The following is a 20918-nucleotide window of genomic DNA, read 5'->3' as shown; positions in this document are numbered from 1 at the left end:
CTGTGGCAAATACTCAGAGAGATTGATTAAATACAGATTTAATTGATCAAGGAACTGGTGGAAATGTACAGATAAATCTGTTGTACAGACAGCCCTTAGAGAGGAACAGGAGATAATGAGACATTGTCAAGCCAAAAACTACCATAATGAGATCAGTCACTGTTATCCCTAAGCAGTCTAGCGAGAAAAAAAGGGAGGGCAAAGCAAAAAATAGACATTCACGTTTAAAACTGTCCTGAACATATTGGTGTTCCCCTGTTGAGTGAACTGTACAAATGAACTGGGATCCAGTCTCAGCCCTACACATGGAGTTCCTGATTTACAAACAAAATCTACAGACCAGACAATAAGTTCCTGTGAGAAACCAAAAAATGCTGAGTCACAGATGAAGTAATAACATATCTAATCTAGACTTTATTTTTTACCAGAATAATTAAAATATGCTTAATTCTGGTAAATAACGTCACAACACTGTAGGCACAGGCAGCTAAGGGACCGATGCAAAAATAAAAAAATAATCAGTAGTGGCTTCTACAGAACATTGAACTCCTTAGGAAAAAATTTCTTCCATCTTTGTAAATGTTTCTATCGGAGATGAACAACAGTGTTGAGGGGGTGGAAAAAATGGCCATTGATTCAACAATGGTTGAGTGGTTAACAAATGTAATCATGAGTTTACAAATGTTACATTTCTCCTTCAGAGCAAGACATCCATTCTAGTCAGTAGAGATAACAAGGAACATCAAATCATTTGTCATATGTTTTAGACATAACAGAACAAAGCATGTGGATGGGCATAGCTCAGTGGTAAGGCCTTTGACTGCACATCAAAGGCTCGCAGGTTCACATCCCGCCTGTGCTTTGCTTTGATTAGACATCTGCTTAATGGATACATTATTATAAAATATTTGAAGAAAGCTCATAAAATCGCCTTGTCGTTATGAAGAAAAGTCCAGATGCAGACGTCCCCAAACAATTTGCCATTGGTGGTGTCATATCATGTCGAAGCTGACAATGGTCGCCTATACCAATGGGCATACCATGGAGTATTAGTATGTGTTACTGTTAGCATACATTTAAGTGAACATGACATTAGTGTTGCTCAACTTTGTTCACCGAGTAGCTACACAACAGATCGTTCTTTTTATGACCCCCAATCAGAACAAGACTGTCAACTTTCTTCTCTGACCACTGCGCTTCTGTCTGTTAAATCATCCATGTCTGTGTTCAATAAGCTCATTGGACGATCTTTGTTGAAGATGATGAAGAAGACACTGAACTAGTGAAAAAGACACTGAACTAGTGAAAAAAAACCCTAATGCCTTAAAAACTAAAACCTGAGTGAGTCATTGTTCTACAGAAAATACATTGCACTAGATTATGTTACTGGTCTAGGCTTATTGTTCCTGGACATAGCATTACAGGATATAACAAAGTAAAAAGCAAGTTAATATGTTTAAGCCACAACCCAAATTAGTGCAGAGAAACATGGTTATTCTTTAAACCATGAGGTGGATCCAAGACTTGACTGGAAGGAAAACATCTAAATGACAATGAGCATGTGTTCTCTGCCAGAGGCGTGATTTGAAAAGAAACATAGCTTGTTGCTGGTTCTGAAAATGAAATGAAGAACTTAAAATGACAACTGAATGTTCCAATATAATTTGAGATAAAAAAAAATAAAAAGCATACAATTAGTATCCATTTGGCTATCATCAAATAATCAGGACTCAACTGTGTTTTTTTTCTGACAATAAAAGTATTAGCACCTAATCAATGGGGGTAAGTTGCAAGACTCCTGTCAATGACTCCTTTTAATGGAACCACAATACCTTATATATGGACATGTGGCCAATGGCAATGACAGCGTGAGACATGGTAACTGGGGGCGGGGGGGTAACGCAACAATGATCGCTTAAACATTTAAAACATATGCTACATGATTAAGTGTCTTGTCAATATCATTTGGTGAAGCTATGCAGACAGAACACACAACCTGTTCTTTCTAAAAACTCTAGATGTGGCATCTGCTCGTCCTAAGAGGAACCACGTATGACAATATTCTAACCAAGAGTGAAAATCTTGACAGTGACGTAAACATAAAAAAGAATATAAAGAGGCCTGGTTGAGAACCTCGGTGGATGAGTGCAGACTCCGGGCCTGGAGACAGAGACGGCAGCCAGGGCAGAGCAGTGCCTGCTTCCAGGGGAGGAGAGTCCTGGTCTCACAGGCCAGGAGGCCAGGCCCTGCTTCCATGTTGGAGCGCTGTCCCTGCAGTCCCGGTGGAGGCGAGGGTGCACCAGGGCACTCTTCACCTGTCTGGACCCCAAGCAGGAGCAACAGTCCAACAGAGGCCCCGATGAGGGCCAGACAAGGGACTGGTCAATGAGGTACAGAGAACAATCTTCATCCACAGTTTTGAGGGTAGAACGCAATTCATTCCCCAAAAAAGATTTTTTTGAACTTGAGATATCATGCCGAAAAATAAATAAATACCATTAAAAAAAAAAGAAAAAAAAATCTATTTTACAAATCCAGAGTTCTGTAGCTGTACAATGTCAAAACATGTTTCCCAATCTAAACACAAGCGGAAAAAAAAACAACAACTAAAAAAAACTATTTAGGAGTGTTAGTAGCAGAGTGTGGTCTTCACCGGCTTCAAACAGAAGCCCTCAGATGTGCAGAGCGCAGGTCAAACGTGGCACGCAACTTGTCTCCGGCTCTCGTTCTCTCTCACGAGCTGCTGATCCAACCCCAGCTTCGAGTGTTGACGACGGGTGGTGAAGCCAACGGATTGTGGGGAAAGCCCTCCACCCTCTGAAGTCCGAGGCACGCCTGACCATACTGAAACTCTTGTCCACCAGACTCAGGTTGATGCGAGGGGGAAAAACACATGCCACAGCACCCCACCAGTGTAGGGCACGGAGACAAAACATTCTCCTTCAAGTGCAATAGTGTTAGGGAAATATAGACACAAAGCTAGTCCCCCTTGCATGGCAAGGCAACAAAAAACAAAAAATAAAAACTGTTCACTCTCCATTTGTGCATCTCTTCAGTGTATTTCTGACTGTTTGGGTCTCTGTGCAATGCTTGAGTGTTAGAAGAGAAGTAGGTCTGAACAGAATGGAAGTCAATGTCCTTGTTTTGCCAACTCTGTGGACTTCTGAAGTTCCAGGTGAAGCCAACAGTTGTAGTAGTGAAGCAGGTGGAAGAATCCTTTAGTAGCCTTTGCAGTAATCCGTATGAAAGTAGTGATCCTGTGTATTATTGTAGAGTACCTCTCTGGTGGCCTTTTAGTGGAGATACCTTTCAGAGCGGTTGATATAGTCCGTAGCTTTTTTTTTTTTTTTTTCCTTCTTCACATATTCAGTACCCACGGTAGTCTCTCCAAATCTCAGGCAGTGTCAGTGACGCACCTCATTGGCAATGAGGCTGTCCTCTCCGGACTGGAAGTCGGCCTCGTTGAGGCTGTTCCCCACGTTTATGATCTCCTCGTCCTGCGAGGAGCCCTGGCCGTCGTCCTCCCCGCTGCCCGAGCCCAGCTCGTCTGCGTTCGGATCCTGCAGCACCTGGGCAATGTACATCTGCTGCGAGAGGCGGGGGTGGAGACGGCAAGAAGAAAAGAGACAGTCAAGATCGGATGCGGATCACGATTCCTTACAGCAGCGGGGGCATGACACGGTGAAAGGAACGGCAAGACACAGGGGAAATACGCTGAGGAAATACTTACTGCAGACTTGTTGGAGGGAGAGGTGAGTGGTGGGCGCCCGTTCTCTAATCCATCCACCTCCTGGGTGTCAATCTGGGCCAAACATGCACAGAACAGTGGAACATTTAGTCCTCGCTCATTCACATTTTCTCGAAACCCACAAGGATATTCAGTCTTGTTTTCGAACATTTACAAATTAAGAACCAAAAACGGGACAGTAGGTGGGTTTAGGTTCTGTTACTAGCAAAAATGATTGTGGCTCGTTCATGTTCATTCATTGTGGATCAGCAGTCTAAGCTCTGTTAATACTGTTTCTTTTAGCTAACTTTCTAGACGACCCCAAAAAATGAAAAGGGTTTTACCATAAAAAAAATTATTACAACAGCATGTCCAATTGTATGAACGTTGTATGCATTTCAAACTTCCCATTTCCAGACAACCTGTTCCGCAAAATGTGAAAAAACAACCAAGCACCAGGCCGTCGCAGGGCTTGACACAGCACAACTTGGTTCCTCTATTGTGAGAAGAGGAAAAGGTCTCTGCAGCACTCGGGTGGTTTACCTTGTAGTTGTGGGCGCTGAGATATTTGAAGTGTCCGAAGCACACGTGGGAGAGACATATGATGATGGTGATGATCAGGACCACGAACGTGAACATGGACGTGGCGGCCGAGAAGCCTGGAGGGAGGAGGGAGAGGAAACGGGGGGGGGCAAAGAGACGTTGACTTTGACCGTTCGATTCCACTGGACGTGGAGGTCGCTCGCGGTCGACGGCCCGAGTCAGCCTGTGTGTGTGTGTGCGTGTGTGTGTGGGGGCTGTCGCACCTGTGCGCACAGTGGAGAAGAAGAGCAGCCAAAAGAGGCAGAGTATGGGGGCAGCCACCACCTGGTTCACCGCCCCTGAGTGGATCTTCTTGTCCAGCTTGGAGGGCAGGTAGGCGTAGTACATGTTGTACCTGTCTGCCAGGTGCTTCAGCAGCATGTACATCAGGCCTGGGGGGCCCGAGACAGGAAAAGAAACCCAGTGAGAAGAATCCTATTCTGCTTGTTGCCAAGCCCTCCTGCAGGGGAAGCCATGTCTAGCAGGCCCCTTCCTGTGTGAACCGGGTGACAATGAAGCAATACCACACGAGAGGCAGCGAGTTATCGCTGACTGTCAGCACGGCGTGACCGACGTGCTGCATGCAGCGATAACGCGCGAGCTCGAGTGGGATGTCGCTACGTTGTCACACAGTACCACAAGCGCTGCTGACACCGTGACAACGGATGACCATTTGTTCGTTTATTGAATCGTTCATTTGTCCAACGGCTAACTACCGGTCGTTAACGTGAGTGGAGGTGTTCCACGCGAGGTTGAAAGTCTCACGGAATGCCTCTGGTCCGAGCAAACTGCCCGGCCGGAGCTAACAGCGTGGCGACACACTGTGGGGGCCGTTCATAGCGGGCCGTCACCATGCAGAAGAACACGCAGGCGGGAGAGAGGGAGGGGCAAGCGTTTAAACCGTGGACCTCACCGAAGGGCACGATGATGGGACAGGTGATGCTGTACGTCATGACCACGGTGAACACGCACATCATCCAGGCGTAGGCGGCCCCGAACTGGAACTCGTAGGCCTGGTGCTGTAGACACACACAGGCAAGTCACATCAAGTAAAGGCAGTGGCAGTTCTAGACAAATCTTACTGGGGGGGCCAGCGTTTAATCAGAGGGGCACATTAAAAACAAACAAATTATGATGATTTACTTTTTTGCACAGGGGGGCCACAGGGGGGGGGGCACGGGTGTGGTATCGGGGACTGACCCTCTTGACGTTCCTCCGCTCAGCAGCCGAGCGAGCCAGGCACAGGCGGATCATGTACATGAGCAGGCCGGGGATGCGGAGCAGGTCCATGGCGTTACCGATGAACGCCGAGGCGATGACGTAGTTGACGAAGAACGCCCCGTTGTCGGGCAGGAACACACACCTGGGGGGGGCAGAGAGGGGAGAGCGGTCACCGCGGCGACACGAGCAGGCCGGAGGGTTCACCCCTCCTTGGGAATGTCGAGTTCACTGAGAACACGTTGATGGGCGTGGATATTGTCCTACGTGTTCCCCCCCCATAGCAGATCATTGTTACGTGACAAGCAGAGGAAGATAAGAGATACAAGATATGGGGCAGGAATCAAAGGGTGAGATAAGCGGGGAATTTCAGGAACATAACTGTGCAATGTCCAAAAAAAGTACATATCACATTACATAATACTTTTCAAAAACTTCTCAGAGGGGAATCATGTGCTGGTGTCACGTAACTCAATCAATACAACTTTGTTTGGTGTGGCGGTTGACTGGGCCGTAACTGGGAACATGTTGACATAAGCTTTTTCCACTCACTCAAATCTCACAGCGGCGTCTGCCAGGAAGCGCTTGTCAAAGAGCCAGCGGAAGAAAACATCCAAACTGCAACAGGAACCACTTGTCAATATTTGAATATCCGAGTGGAAGAGAAATCGAATGTTTTGAAAGAACGTATGAGTGACCGGGGTGAGCAGAGCTGAATGAATGCCTGTAGTACCTGCTCAGTCCCAAAGAGGGCAGCAGCAGGACCATGAAGATGAGGAAAGTGTAACACTTATGCATGGTGGTCCTGTTCTCCCCAGACCTGCAGGGAGACACGAGACACGGTGAGAACTCCAATCTAGAATATTCCGTACGTGTTGGGAATTGAGTCAATCAAAAGGAACACAGACTCTACAGTATGGGAGCCACGCCCTGTGTGTGTAGCAAGCCATGATTGATGCAGTATCTGTAGTGTGTGTGTGTGTGTGAGAGAGAGAGACCTTGTCCAGTGGGCCTCGAAAAAGGCCGAGTAGTAGACGATGGTGGGGAGCAGGGCGGAGAAAGCCCACAGCAGCAGAGTGGGGAAGAACTGGGTGACGATGGGATTCTGGAGGAACGAAAACACACTGAGGTTACATCACAAGACCAGCACAAAGTACTGCCCCCCCCCCCCCCCCCCCCACTACACTGTCCGTATACACCTGGTGAAGGGAGGGAGGGGGGGGGAGACTCACGTTCAGGTACTCCACAGGCTTGGTCACGTTGAACTTGTCCATGGTGGAGATGATGATGGCCGGCGTGGTGAGGAAGAAGAGCAGGAGGAAGAGGATGCAGTTGATGATGAAGCAGCGCAGCCACCAGGGAACGCCCCCCACGGACAGGTGCTCCCTGTGGAGAGAGGAGAGGTTGGTCCTCTGGCCCCTGCACACGCACACAGACACACACACACACACACACACAGAGAGAGAGACACACACACACACACAGAGAGACACACACAGAGAACACAGAGATGCACTCTCAACCCATGCACTTTCTACTCGTGTGCTCTTACCAGTACACGTTCTGGGGGTCGGGGGCGTAGGTGACGGTCCAGTTGTGTGTGTGGAGGCTGGAGCTGAAGGGAGACGACTTGGGCTCCCGCCGGCAGTCACAGCCCTGACACTTACAGGCGTTGAAGTCCTTCAGGATTCTAGATGCAAAATGAGGCCAACATTACTGATGTCATGCCCACGTCCCCGAAGCCAGGAACAGCAGAAAGTGCAGCTCGTATTCTGCTCGGCTTCACCACCGCCCCCATTAACTGAAGAAGGATATTCCGGTAATGCAATCCACTCACATGGCGGTCATGGATTCGTTCTGGAAGGTGACGAAGGCCATTCCTAAGGGCTTGCTGTTGACCTTTTCCCTCTCCTTCCTGTACTCCTCCTTCAGCTTGGACTCCAGCTTAGTATAGTAACTGACAGCCTCCTCCTGTTGGGGTCGACAAGCAGTCGAAGAGTCAGCCTCACACATGTAGTGCAACACTAGTGTCTCCCTGGTACCTGCTGACATTGCCATAACATCCACCTTTACCCAAATGATGAGCGGTTTGCCAGACCTTGTGTTTGTGGGCCTGGAGGTAAGGGGTCAAGAGAGGTATTGTCCGGGAGGGAGGGGCGCTCACCTGCTCGCAGCCTTTGATGATGCAACAGCAGAGGTGTCCGCAGGGCTTGGGGTTGATCATGGTGGGTATGTGCTCTTTAGACTGCAGGTCGGTAAAGAACTTCTTGCTGCGTTCCGTCTTCTTCCTGGAAACACACGTCTCGTCCATGACCCCGTGTACCAGTGCACTGCCTGGACCCAGGTCGCCGGGGGCAGGGGTTGTGACAACAAACACCACCCGAGCGTCGACACCGCCTCCCCCGTCGCCCACCACTGTGCCTCACTAAACCCCAACACACGCACACAGCTTCACAAGGACTACTTACCTCTCGGAGTTCAGAGCCATCAGTTTGGCCACATTGTAGCAGATTCGGGCCTCCAACACAATGCAGTTTTCATAGGCCTTTCTACAGGACAGAGAGCATGAGAAGACATTTAAGTACCGGTATTTCCTATTAACTCTTCTTACCAACACTGGGGCATTCATACTAACCTCAGGTACTTAAACTGTTCACTTTTCTGAAGCAAATTATGAAGCCTCAAAACTACATTACACAAGGTAAGAACAGGATAAAAGACTTTGGACCAAAGATGTGCGGATTAATACCAGTTTGTACATTCACTGTGTATCTTCCTTTAACATTTAACCACCTTCTTTATTATACTATTGTAGTAACACTGAGGTCCAGTATCACTACATCAATATGAGGTTTGTACTTGTCCGGTGGTTATCCCAAGGCTGCCACCGTTCTCCCTGGTCTTGCTTCCTAAACCCTCATATTCACCACATGTCTGTCTGTCTTCCCTGACTTCCTGACGCGAGAGACACCTCGTGTCTCACAGGTGTGGCTCCTGGCTGCCTCGCGTCCCATCTGGACACTCTACGGCTGGCCTAGGGGGGAGGAGGGGTCTTTGGTGAGCACAGCAGCAGCACGCCGGAGAAGACATGCGATTGAGGTTAATACTGTCGAGCCTGGTGAAACACCAGCAGCCCCACTTAGGCCATCCTGCAGCCGCATGACTCATGACTTAATCCGCCTCATCTGGCTTCTATTAGTGACAATTATAAAGATAGGCCTGCCATTGTCTGGACTGGTACACATCAGGTCAGGTCAGGACTACTGGTCTGAAACATGAAGAGACATGTAGTTCTGTTTCGGCAGAGAATACTAACATGCCAGTGGAGGAAAGAGACATATTTCATACCTAGCCAAATACTTTTTTTGTTGTTGACGTTATTACTGTCTAAAACTCTATGTGGAACATTCCGGAGAGACACTTACTCAAAATGTTGCTTTATGAGTTTCTCCTCTGCGTACTTGGAGATCCCGTTTATGAATAAAGTGCGTTTTACCTGGGAGCAGAGCAGAGAAGCGGAGGGTTTAGAGCTTAACCTTAAAAAGATGACACAGCCATCTGACAGCTTCAAAGAGAACACCATCAATCTGCTCGGTGACGGAAAAAAAGGAGGGAACAGCGTGGCCCACAGGCTACGTGGCCGGAATGGAAAAATGGGGCAAATGTCCCGTCTGCCGAGGCCACCCACCAGGTCGTCCTCCTTGTAGTGCATCTTGGAGGTGTGTCGTCTCATGCTGTACACCGTCAGTAACAGGTAGAGGAATGCGAACGTGGTGTGCAGCCAGAGCAGTGTGTTACTGGGAGAAGGGCCAACAAGAGAAACGTCAGACCACAGAGTGTGTGTGTTGGATTGTCTTACTTAAAATGAAAAATATTTAAAAAAATAATAAAAAAAAAGAGAAAAGACTAATCATGAGAATGACTCACTCAGCGTCCAGGTTGGCTATAGTGGTTCTCCCAAAACTGTAGGCATTGTTTTCTGTAGGGAATGAAGGACACACAGACACACACACACACACTGTTATACTGAAAACACATCCCTAATGGTGATATGTATACCAATAAGGAAATGCAAAGACTTAGTTACTTAAATTACTTTTATTGTAAAGTGTAATCGAGGTTAATCGAGGTTTAATGTAACCTTTATATTTACTTCAATTGTGACTTGTTTTTTAATTACACTATTATTTCTGGGTGTTTTCTTGTCCTCCTCTTGCCTGTTGTGTTCATATTTTCCTAATGGTGCCAAGACTTCTAGTGTTGACGGTATCTACTGTATAGTCAAGGCGGGATTTTCCATGACACTCAGGAAATGAAGCGCATGCTTTCCAAAGAGGCAAGGAAAGCTCATGAGATTGAATGTTAGTATGGAAGCAAAGGGCTAAACCTACGCTCTACATTTGAAAAGCAGAAATGGGCTTTGGTCAAAAATAACCCTAACCCTAAATTAATGGTGGATTGTCCAATATTTGACCAAATCTAATCATGAATCCCTTTGGTGTTCTGCATTTTTTTGGGTGATATTCAGCTCATGTGCTCATCTTTAATCTAATGTGGTGAGTAAAGCCCCAAGACAAAGCACCCAATGAAATCGTTTCTAAGATCTCAAAACCTAAGTAGATAAACTGCCTGTATATTTAGTTCCTTCATATTTTTTTTCGAATGCATAACAAGCCACATACGAACATGCTTCTCTCAGGTTAGTCCCGCCCCAAAGGGCCACTCACCCAATAGGTTTCCTGAGAAGTTGACGGGCAGCACGATGCCCACTGAGAGCACGCCCACTACCACCAACAGGCCAATGATGTGGCGCTGGAAAGACAGGTAGTGTACAGCGTCTTCACCGCACTTCTCTCTGATCTCTTCATCCCTGCAGAGGAGAAACCGACACGATGTAGCCCCGACGGATTTCACCCGAATAAATCAAGCGACGTCAACGCAAAGTGAATTGGATAAGCGACGTGTGAAAACTTGGAATACGTACTTGATGCGAAAGATGGCCGTCAGCCAGGAACAAAAGCCCTAAAAACAGCAACGAAAAGAAAACGTTCAGGAGCGGGGAGGTGGTGTTCCGGCTCCTTCTGGAAACACCCCCTCCCCCCCACCCCCTGTGGCCCCGGGAGACAGAGGGCTACTCACGGTGTCTCTCTGCTCAAAGTCCATGGAGCTGGACACCGAGGTGAGGCGCTCGTAGCGCTCGGGTGTCTCGGTCGTCATCGCCGAGGCAACGCTGTGCACACAACCAGAAATCAGCGTTAGGTTGGCCCTGACATACATTTACCACGGACGTCAAGAGAGGAAATGACCTTGGTAAAGGACATCCTTTATACATTAGTGTTGATGCCTACAGCCTATGCACAGGGGGTTAGGATAACACTGTAGTTACAGCAGGGCCCTGAAATGGACTGAGGAGGTTTTTGCGGCCCAAAGTCACCCAGACGGACGTGAATCCGTGACAGGGACAAAAGCCTCAACAGGCCCATTCCATGCGATACCAGGAACTAGCAAGAGAACACCGACGGGGACACGCGGTCCTGTCCCAAGGCCAGGCTTGTTAAGACCCAGACCGGGGGAGGGCGAGGATTGTGCTAGCTCTAGGAAAGAGGAAGGGCATTCACTTGGAATCACAACGGGGGGGGGGGGGAAGAAACCACCAGAGAGCCATTAATATCCACAGACGTGGGGACGCGGCCGATCCAGCAGAGCTCAGGTCAGACAGACGCACGGAGCGTGTGCTTTTGGGGGAGGAAGCCGGTCCACATCAAAGCCTCGACTCGGTCGCACGCAGGCCCCTCCGTGAGAGACCGGGCGAGGAGTGCGGCTTGAAGTGCTCTCCTGTAGGTCGGCCGGACCCCCTGCGCTCTGCTGCATTCGCTCGAGTCGTCGACATTTAGGAAAAGGCGATGAGGATGAGGTCACCCAAAGCTCATTGACTTAAAAAAATATATAAATAATAATTGAATAGGATGGATTATCTATCCCCCCTGGGATGAGCTTGGGATGACGGGCCTCGTGGCTGGGCAGGACTGGTCACAGACACAGCACGGCACCCTGGGTTAGGGTGTATTACCTCTCCCTTACTATGCATCCTGTCTGAGCGACTCCCCATGCGGTGAGCTCACACAGGACAGGAAGCTGGACAAAGGGGCCACAGCACACAGATTAGCACGCACAGATCTGATTAGACCATCGGGGGAGGGGGGGGAGACAGAAGGAGAAAGAGCCCGGGAGAGAGGGACAGAGAGTGTACCACGCAGAGAGACAGGGCAAGAGGGAGAGACAGGGCGAGAGAGAGAGACAGGGCGAGAGAGAGAGACAGGGCGAGAGAGAGAGACAGGGCGAGCGAGAGAAAGGGCGAGAGAGAGAAAGGGCGAGAGAGAACTTGGAGAGAGAAGGAGAGACACAGTGTACTACACAGAGAGACAGAGACAGAGAGACAGAGAGAGAGGGAGAGAGAGAGAGAGAGAGAAACAGAGTATACTACACAGAGACATAGAGAGAGAGAGAAATAAGGGACGATACAACAAGGTAAAATAGAGGCGAACAGGTCTGTTGAAGAGGTAAGCCTGGAAAAAGAAACACCCCACCCTCCACCACAGAGCAGAGCGGGCAAAACCACCAGCAGCCTAGTTAGGAAGGATGAAAGAGTTAGGGCTAGAAGACTGGACAAAGGAGAGAGGAGGGAGAGAAAGACGGTAAGGTGGAAGACGTCGGAGGAGGACATACTATTCCCGATCGTCCAGGCGGCTGTATCGCGGATCCATTCTTCAGGAGGGAAGAGAGAGGACAGTATGAAGGTCAACTAGGCCTCGGAAGAGCAGCCGATCATGTTCATCAAATAACACAGGCATATTTATTTGAAGTTACGGAAACCAAGTCAAATCAGTGGGTGCAGCACAGATCAGAAACTCAGAGACATCTTGTTGGGAATTCAATGAGGTAGTGGGTGGGGAGGAAGGACATCACTTATTCATGTCATACTCAAGAGTTGCGTTGGGAACTCAAAAAGGCACAGATTGTTTTATCACGCGTACAGGTCCAAGTCAAATCCGGCAGACAGGACAGTCAGCTGGAAAAACAGGCCGGTGAAACCACCTTCCATCCTGCCACTTTTTACAGCTGAGTAAGCCGGCAGAAGCACATTCTCACCCAGTTAACCCCCCAGCCAGATGATGGAAGTACAAACCAGACACAGAACCCGAGTCAGCACTTGAAACCAAGTGTCACGGGACTGACGACGTGTCTCTATCTCTCTCTCCCTCAGTCTGTCACCGTCTCTCTACCTTACTTTGTCTCTCTCTTTCCCTCAGTCTGTCACTGTCTCTCTACCTTACTTCGTCTCTCTCTCTCCCTCAGTCTGTCACTGTCTCTCTACCTTACTTTGTCTCTCTCTCTCTCCCTCAGTCTGTCACTGTCTCTCTACCTTACTTCGTCTCTCTCCCTCCCTCCCTCTGTCCTTCAGCGCCTCTCTCTAGGCAGTCAGCTGCACAAATAATTTGGCGACGTTATCAGTCAAACAAACAAACGCACGCCGCTGGATGAAAGTGAGGGGGGGGCGGGAAGAGGGCCAGGGGGCGGGGGGGGAGCACTGCTAAGAGGACGTGTAGCTGGAGGAGCGGCCGGCAACAGCCGAGCCTGAAGCCGTGTGAGGTCCCAGATCTATGTGTCACGGAAACCCACTGATGTCTCCCATGCTCGGGTCACGAGGGGCAGCCGTCATGCTGCCTGCTCCCAGACTCCCAGTCAGCCAGCTGAGCAGTCCACCCCTAAGGCGTCGACCGCGGCCACGGACTTGTTCATTCGTATGTCAAATCTGACGGCTTCGCGAACATACGCCGTATTGTCCATGTAATCAGGGAAAAAGGGACGGATGATGATAAAAAAACGGACGATGTGACTCATTTATGCCCGACTGTTCGTTCGAGAGGTCTGACACTGGGGAAGGGGAGGGAGAGAGCGGTCGCGGGCTGAACAAAGCGCGTATCCGGTTGCAGGGCTAACCGCGTTAGAGGAGCGTGGGAGGGATGCAGCTGCAGATCCTAACACCTGGCCGGTCCTACATCACTGTTCCTGAGTCCACGCCTGCGTTCGGTCGACGCTGGCCTGGTTACGGTTCCTCGAGTGTTCATCCATCTGTGTGTGTGTGAGTGAGTGTGTGCGAGTGTGAAAACGGTGCGTGGAGTTACCTGTCTGCGTCGGTCACCAGGGCCAAGCGTCCATAATCCCATGCGACCTTCCTCAAGATGGAGAAGACAAACAGCAGCACCTGAGGGAAGGGTGAGGGGGAAAAAAACCATGGTGATCACGAAGAGGCCATTTCTTCTACCCCCCACACGTCACACACAGGACAGAACAGACGAGGGCGGGTCCTGTGCACACAGAGGCCCGCAGGCCAACGATCACCGCGCCGCTTTCGAGAGCTTCGGAAACCTCTCTCCAGTCTTACCGGCCTGGGTCGGGTTTAACGGAGCGTGCGGTGGATAAATCTAAGAGTGTGCACACACAGCGGAACCAACAGTGCCGGGGGGGGGGGGGGGGGGGGGGACCTAAGAGGACGATGTACATGCCCTCAGCCGGGTGCCACCCCCCCCCTTCCTTCCAGTCCTGCGTCATGCTCACCAGGAAGCACATGAAGTCGAGGGCGAGGACAGTGGGCACCCCTCCGAAGGGCAGGCCCTGGAGGACGGTGCTGCGGATCCGGGCGGTGTAGCAGTAGTCCCTGGAGGTGTTGGCCTGCTGGGTGGGGCAGTTCCCCAGGTCCGAGCACGCCTGGGCCCCCCACACGCCCACCATCACGACCAGCACTCTGAACATGGCTCACTGCAGCATCCTGGAGATCTGGGGGGGGTGGGGGGGTGGAAGGGGGGAAACTGAAGTCACACAGGGGTTCTGGAAATCACTGGTGGTCACACTGTTGTCGCGGGAGATGGTTACGTTTGAAAGTAGGCCCGGCCAGTTTGTTTAAAGGAAGCACAGCTACTTTTGGTGAAGCGTGTGCACTAAATGAATACATTTGCTTTTTGAAGTCATGTTTTTTCCCCCCCCAGGTCTCCTTTGCAATAAACCCCAAAACATTGAGACCCGGACACCCATTCTTCTGTGTCGGTTTCAGAACAACATCTTGCAACACCAAATACAAAAAAGTGCCGGATGGATTTAACTGACATAATACAATGTGTCATGCACAGAGAGAACTTGAAATACTGGTTCTATCCAAACATGTGTCCACAGGACACGAGGCACCTAGCAACTTCCAACTCCACCGATCTGTTGCTAAACAACAACACCGTAAAAGTCCGACCACATCTAGCCTACCTGGACACAAATGTCCTTTACCTCATGTAAAACCACCTGGAAAATGACAGCGCTAAATATAAACTGAGGATAGTCTTATCGAGACAGAGCGGTGCTCGGAGGCCGCGCTCGGAAAGGGCTGGAAGGTAGTCGGCGACGCGGGCAAGTGCACAATTTCCCTTCTGTGCCTCGGTTCTTCGACCCACCAACACCAACACCGCTGCTCATCTGCCACAACACTAACTCATTTATCCTCTCCCTGGAATGCTGTGACATCACTGGAGAGGGAGGCTGCTGTGGCCGAACAATAGACACAGGGTTCAATCTGACCCGTCTCAGCCCCGCTGGGTCCCTTAGCGCACAGCTGGATCCCTCAGCCTGCCTCCCATGAACAGTGGATACAGTAGACTGCGCCTAGCCCTATCCATTTACGCAAAATACAATAAAGGAATAAATGAATTGGAATCTTAGCAAATTAGGCCGGCAGCATTCCCATACTAGTATGATGGTAGGACCGGCAACTAGAAGATTGCCGGTTTGACGTTGTGTCCTTGGGCAAAGCACTTCACCTTACTTGCCTCGGGGGAATGTCCCTGTACTTACTGTAAGTCGCTCTGGATAAGAGCATCTGCTAAATGACTAAATGTAATAATAGCTACAAAAACAGATCATGTGTTTGAAGGACTGGGCTACCTTGTACTAAGGAATACAATAGAATTGGACGCCCGTTTCAATCATCGAACCTTGACATACACATCGGGAAAATAGTATCAAAGTCATCACAACAGTGTCTGCATGAGCCATGCCACCTCTATGCCCTGCATGACTCAGCATGGAAAACACTGAGGAACCTATCCACCTAGTGCTGGTTGCTATGACACCACATGTCTGGCACTCGTTCTCAAAATACAAACAAACAACATCGGGGGGACGAAGGAAATGAGGAGGAAAACCAAATGATGATCCTTTTCAAACAAGTTAGACAGAGTATGAGCTCGTATTCGGCTAGCCACAGAGTCTTAAACATTGGCTGAACGGTGACAAGGGAGATTTTTGGGGGGGGAATTCAAAACGAATTCCGTTTAAGCCTGGTATGACCATGTGTGGTCAAACCATTGCGTCAGGAGACAAACCTCACAGGTTTTTAAGACATGCTGATACTGATAATCTATTTGGACAAGCACCAGCTAAACCACTTCCCCAGAGCACAAGTAGCCGAAGTTGGCAAGACCACAAATAACTGCCTTGTCTGATTATGCAAGAGAGCGTAGCTTTCTTTTAAATCAAAAACAGAGGGTCACTTCACTTGGACTGAAAACATTCCCCTCAGGCTGGCAAAGATTCACAGTGAGTCGGTGAGGCTGCCTAGAAACTAATCAAATAGCATTGGCTAAAGGCTATAGCTTTTGGCTGCATCGTTTAGCAAAACCCTGAAAGCTGAACTGTGACTTAAATCAGCCTGGTGCAAGATTCTCAGCAATATCACCATGCGAGCAAGTAAACGAGAGAGAGACTGTCCTAAAATAACGGCAAGAAATGTGGGTCCGACAGAAGCTCAGGGACCCACAGAATTCAGTTTGTGAAAGCTGCCTGAGATTATAAACGTCCTACATGCGTCTTCTAGTGCCGTAGCTGACTCAGTAAAAGCAGCGTACCTAGTCTAGTCATTTTCTCCTTCAAGCCGTCTGCCTCAACCTGTCAGATGAAATGCACATCAGTTTACTCGGGCGTTCTTTCCGTCCCTTGGTATGATGAGTCACAACACTGAACAAACTTGAGCTTATCACCAAGGTTGACATGTGTACGCCATACAAGCTGCAGGTCTGATTTATTTTCTAGGTGAGAGAGCACAGTACACTATTGACAGGGTTTAAGGGACATGTTTCAACAGAAATTCAATTTTTTTTGTACATTTTGTTTGTCTTCTAATCAGACTTGTTTGAATCTTTGCTAAGAATGAGAGGTTGGCTGTCATGTTTGACCACATTTTACAGCTGGTTCAGAATTCCTAAGATAAGAGACAAATGATTACTCCAACAACATGTACAACAGGTTGGAATAGACGTTCTTTGTGGGTAATAGCCTGTACATGATGCACAACATCAATACTGTTGAACAAAACATAGGCCTTGAGTGTCAGGATTATGATGACTAATGCCTTTAACCAGGGTAATCAGAGGAAATCCTATCACACAGGTCAGTAACACAGCCTTTACTACCTGTGTCAAACCAATCATACTTGTGATTAACATTTTATAATAATTAAATATAACGTGAGAAACCGGTAAAGTGGACACTCAAAATACCCAGGTTGTATAAAATAAACAAACGCTCAGTGTTGCCACTTGGAGAAAACATTCAGCAGACGTACCCTCAGCAGTGATCCTCTCACCTGATCACAAGGTGATAGTGAGTCATAGTCATCCATCACTAGCAACATTTGAATATAGACATAAACCAATCAACTTCGGAGGCTTGACGACTTCACTCGCCATAGTGAGTCTAAACTTAGTTTACTTGGTGCACTAATCTAAAGTGCAGACTGATGTGACATCCTGGTGGAAATCGGCAAGTAGGCGAGTAGGCTCACAACTTCCACTATTTAGTTTCACAGTTGTCTCTTTCAGAACACAATGGAGAATAGAACTGTTGTAAACAAGCGCTGGGACTGCAAAAGGAGGTGGGCACAGTTTTCTCCAGCAGCCTAATCTCCAGAGCACCCTTTATCATATTATGACAGAAATGAACTGCTCTCAAACAGATAATGGGTTTAGCACTATAGTAGAAATGGTAGCCCTGGGTATTAAACAATTGAAGCTTTCCTTGACCGTCACAGAAGTGAAAAAATGAATGGAAACGCATACCTTCACTAGCAAGCCTGCCTTACTGACTTGCTCCCTCAACTGCACAAACCCAAACAATGTACGGTATACTACAACAGACAGACAGGTTTCCATGATACAAAATGTCAGGATAGACGTCGGATCCATTACCTACGGAGAGGCAGCACATCAATATTTTATCAAAGCCTGTCGCTAAATCCTGGTGCAATTTAACTATACAAGATGGGCGAGGTGGCTCATGTTCTCTTGGTCATGCCTTATCATCCAACATCACTAGATGCCCAAGGACCACATGTCTAAGATTTACTGAGTTCCTGGCCCAGCAAATCACTGAACAATTCCATGGTATATGGTTGTAAATCCATGTCGATACTGGACATACAATAAAGTCATCAGGATTAGTTTGCGACATATCTGTCAGTAATCTGCGGATTATTTTCAACACTGACAGAAGAGGCTAGGGAGAACGTTAAATTCAATGCCTCCGAGATGTTGTCTTGCTAATATTGCCTGTTACTGGCTGAGTACTGCTAGCATATATAGATACAGTAGACCTTAAAACGGTCGATACGAATACATTGGATGAACAATTTGCAAGTAACAAGCTAGCGTTAACCAGTTAAATTCTGGAAAAATAATTTAACACCCTGACAGGCACGGTAGCTCAGTGCGAAACCAGCTAAAATAGTTAGCATAGTTAGCTTGTGCTAGCTAGGTCGTGTGTGTTGCACTTGCAGACAACTGCGAACATGTTACAGCATGACTACCTAGCTAGCGAGCTAATCCCTAGCTAAACTGAATTCAAAACATTGATAGATAGGTAGCTAGGTTTTAGCGAGCCTTTTATGTTACCAGAAGTACACCAACAAACGATGTGTAAAACGGAACGATGTGTTCCAGCATTAGTATCAGGTGTCCAAATGATCAAACGCTAGACTAGAGGCCATCTCTGCGGGAAGAGTAACGCTAGCCAAGAAATAAAACCAGCTAACCATCAATATGGCAATAGCCATTGGCCAACTAACACATTTTCTTGAGCAATATCCAACGTCCTATTAACGATTTTCGTTCTCTAACGATGCTTCATTGCTTACCTGGCTAGCTGACTGACGATACGCAATATGATTTTAAATTCTTATTTCAGACCAGTGAGTCTGAGCTCCGACAGGACACACACGGTGGAGTTGCTAATCCCAGATTCCCGACGGTGTATGATTTCAAATAGTTTTCCTCAAAGAATATTAGATTACATGACCAAGCATTGATAAGGTCGTATCAGCTAACTCACGCAGTCACTAGTCTCAACAAGCTAGCTAGCTATCCAGCTAACGTTAATCTAGCTAGCACATAAACACAATAGAGGCTTGACAGCCGGTTTGACTTGCAACGCAGCTAAACAGTCAGACCAAGCAGCGAAGTCTAACTAGGGGCGTCAAAATAACACAGAACTATAATAACATAGATTGTGAGCTCAATCTCGATTTGCTTAACGATGGGTTTGGCTCGTTTGGCTTGACGGTTGTATACATTCTATGCATACAGATCTTTGCCTCAGTCTGGCGCGTTGTGATGACACAGCCCTGAAAACCCCCAATCATATTATTCTAAGGCTTCCCCATACTATAAAAAATATATAAAATCGTAAATTAAATTATTAAAAATTTAAACTAAATGTTATTTTTGATATAATATACATTAAATAAATCATAATATTTATTTTTCTAACGACCGACTGACTCTCAAAGAAGGCGCATATTTATGACGCATGCTTGACATTGGTATGGCGCATTGAGGAAAGGTAAAGTGTTAGCTAGCAAGTGGTAATTTGCTTGTTAAATTAATGGAATAACATAACGTTAGTACATTTAATACAATTTAATTAAATTCTCAAATATTTGTCATAGTATCAATTTAGTCTCACTGGCAACCCCATAAATCAATGATCTATATAAAGCTCGGTAGATAATCACCACATTGGAAAGGGTAATAGTGCTGTGATACGGTGAATGTAAAAGTCTTATATTACCCAAGACGGTTCTTTATATCATTTCTTGTAATACAGCTACCAAGCTCGCTATAGACCAGTTTAGGCGAGGCTTATACGTCCACTCCGTATGGCTGTATGAAGAATATATTTTGTTTTGCTTTTATTTCTCCCTAGCTCTGCTGCAGCTACGTTTAATCATGGCTGTTTCAAGATCATTATGTGGTTTCCTGGCTGGTATTCCATCAGTAACGCTACAAAAGGCTTTCAGGTAACTTACTTACATACTTGTCCCAGTAGTCTATTGCTGCCTGCATGTAGGAGATGGGTGTACCTATAGGTATACTACCGTGTAAATTCAATCCCATCGACCATTTGCACTATAGCACTATATTGTGTTCATCTCAGTACGTGGATGAAGGCATTCACGTTAATTTAACAACTCAAATGGGATTAGCATTTTTGTACTGAAGTTGTTGTTTTTTGCAGTGTGTCAGCATCTGCAGCAGCCATTCAGAAATTGACAAGAGTGCGAGTTGTGGATAACAGCCCCCTTGGTAATACTCCACACCATCGTTCTCCTCGAGTCATTCATGTATACACCAAGAATGGCTTTGGAAAGGTAGGCGACCGGGTTTTACTTGCCATCAAAGGACAGAAGAAGAAAGCTCTGATTGTTGGGCAGAAAATGCCTGGAGAGCGGATGAGTCCACGTTTTGACTCAAATAATGTTGTTCTTATTGAAGACAATGGCAACCCCACAGGAACTAGAATTAAGGTTCCACTACCAACGCATCTGCGCAAAATGGAAGGAGATTATTCCAAACTGTTAGCAATTGCTAATAGATTTGTCTAGAAACACAGGAAGCTTCTCTTGGAATATGTCATACAATTTAATCAGATGTTTCTAACGTAAATTCCCTGTCATGTTTATGGTTCATCATGCAGATATGCACATGTATATTGACTGTTCATTTGTCAAATTTCTTGATAAATAAATTGATCTAATCTCATAGAAGGTTCTGTTTAAATTTCTGTTTTAGTTTAACTAATCTAGGGCGTTTGGTCACTTGTGTGTAATGTGATGCCTACATTTGTTCTTTCACTCAAACACCGTCCCTCTTGCAGGAAAACTACAATAAAGTCACGGTGACTTTAACCCTCTCAGGTAGTGGCTGTCACTAACAGGCCTCTCTGTGGTGGCAATAAATATAACCTTTGGCACCTGCAACCAGAAGTGGGTCAATGGTGTTTCTAGTTGTCATTGTTC

General features: G+C 47.3%; 2 protein-coding genes across 8 annotated transcripts; one reads left to right on the top strand and one right to left on the bottom strand.

Moving 5' to 3' along the window:
• Window positions 1–22: 22 nt before the first annotated feature.
• On the bottom strand, window positions 23–19209 carry tmem63ba (transmembrane protein 63Ba). Of its 5 annotated transcripts, none has more exons than XM_047029845.1 (24): window positions 18759–19209; window positions 14147–14365; window positions 13714–13793; window positions 12254–12292; window positions 10667–10757; window positions 10512–10549; window positions 10255–10397; window positions 9455–9506; window positions 9216–9324; window positions 8953–9023; window positions 7996–8076; window positions 7692–7815; window positions 7365–7498; window positions 7080–7217; window positions 6760–6913; window positions 6526–6632; window positions 6261–6347; window positions 6080–6145; window positions 5453–5672; window positions 5223–5328; window positions 4534–4701; window positions 4271–4386; window positions 3731–3802; window positions 23–3584 (listed from the first exon to the last, which is right to left on the bottom strand). In XM_047029845.1, the coding sequence occupies exons 2-24, from the start codon at window positions 14339–14341 to the stop codon at window positions 3405–3407; spliced, it is 2571 nt and encodes an 856-aa protein (XP_046885801.1). In that variant the 5' UTR covers window positions 14342–14365; window positions 18759–19209; the 3' UTR covers window positions 23–3404. The 5 variants fall into 5 exon arrangements, with proteins under 5 accessions (XP_046885801.1, XP_046885799.1, XP_046885803.1 ...); XM_047029843.1 differs by having other exon boundaries at window positions 23–3587; window positions 18759–19208; XM_047029847.1 differs by having other exon boundaries at window positions 23–3587; window positions 5510–5672; window positions 18759–19207.
• On the top strand, window positions 16954–20811 carry mrpl14 (mitochondrial ribosomal protein L14). Of its 3 annotated transcripts, none has more exons than XM_047029859.1 (3): window positions 16954–17017; window positions 19826–19919; window positions 20138–20811. In XM_047029859.1, exons 1-3 carry the CDS (start codon window positions 16966–16968, stop codon window positions 20502–20504), a joined length of 513 nt encoding a protein of 170 aa, XP_046885815.1. In that variant the 5' UTR covers window positions 16954–16965; the 3' UTR covers window positions 20505–20811. The 3 variants fall into 3 exon arrangements, with proteins under 3 accessions (XP_046885815.1, XP_046885816.1, XP_046885818.1); XM_047029860.1 differs by lacking the exon at window positions 16954–17017 and adding an exon at window positions 19412–19462; XM_047029862.1 differs by lacking the exon at window positions 16954–17017 and adding an exon at window positions 19495–19519.
• Window positions 20812–20918: the final 107 nt, after the last annotated feature.

The sequence above is a fragment of the Hypomesus transpacificus genome, chromosome 11 (genome assembly GCF_021917145.1).
Source record: "Hypomesus transpacificus isolate Combined female chromosome 11, fHypTra1, whole genome shotgun sequence".
Taxonomy (NCBI): domain Eukaryota; kingdom Metazoa; phylum Chordata; class Actinopteri; order Osmeriformes; family Osmeridae; genus Hypomesus; species Hypomesus transpacificus.
The sequence above is the reverse complement of the archived record's forward strand: the minus strand, read 5'-3'. Positions and strand labels throughout refer to the sequence as shown.

Coding starts and splice junctions, on each gene's coding strand:
- tmem63ba (XM_047029843.1), bottom strand. CDS start 14,341: ATGTTCAGAGTGCTGGTCGTGATGGTGGGCGTGTGGGGGGCCCAGGCG. Junction 7,816..7,995: donor ATGGCTCTGAACTCCGAGAG/GTAAGTAGTCCT, acceptor GTGTGTTTCCAG/GAAGAAGACGGAACGCAGCA. Junction 6,146..6,260: donor CCCTCTTTGGGACTGAGCAG/GTACTACAGGCA, acceptor TTCCTGTTGCAG/TTTGGATGTTTTCTTCCGCT.
- mrpl14 (XM_047029859.1), top strand. CDS start 16,966: ATGATGACTAATGCCTTTAACCAGGGTAATCAGAGGAAATCCTATCAC. Junction 17,018..19,825: donor GAGGAAATCCTATCACACAG/GTCAGTAACACA, acceptor ATTTCTCCCTAG/CTCTGCTGCAGCTACGTTTA. Junction 19,920..20,137: donor ACGCTACAAAAGGCTTTCAG/GTAACTTACTTA, acceptor TGTTTTTTGCAG/TGTGTCAGCATCTGCAGCAG.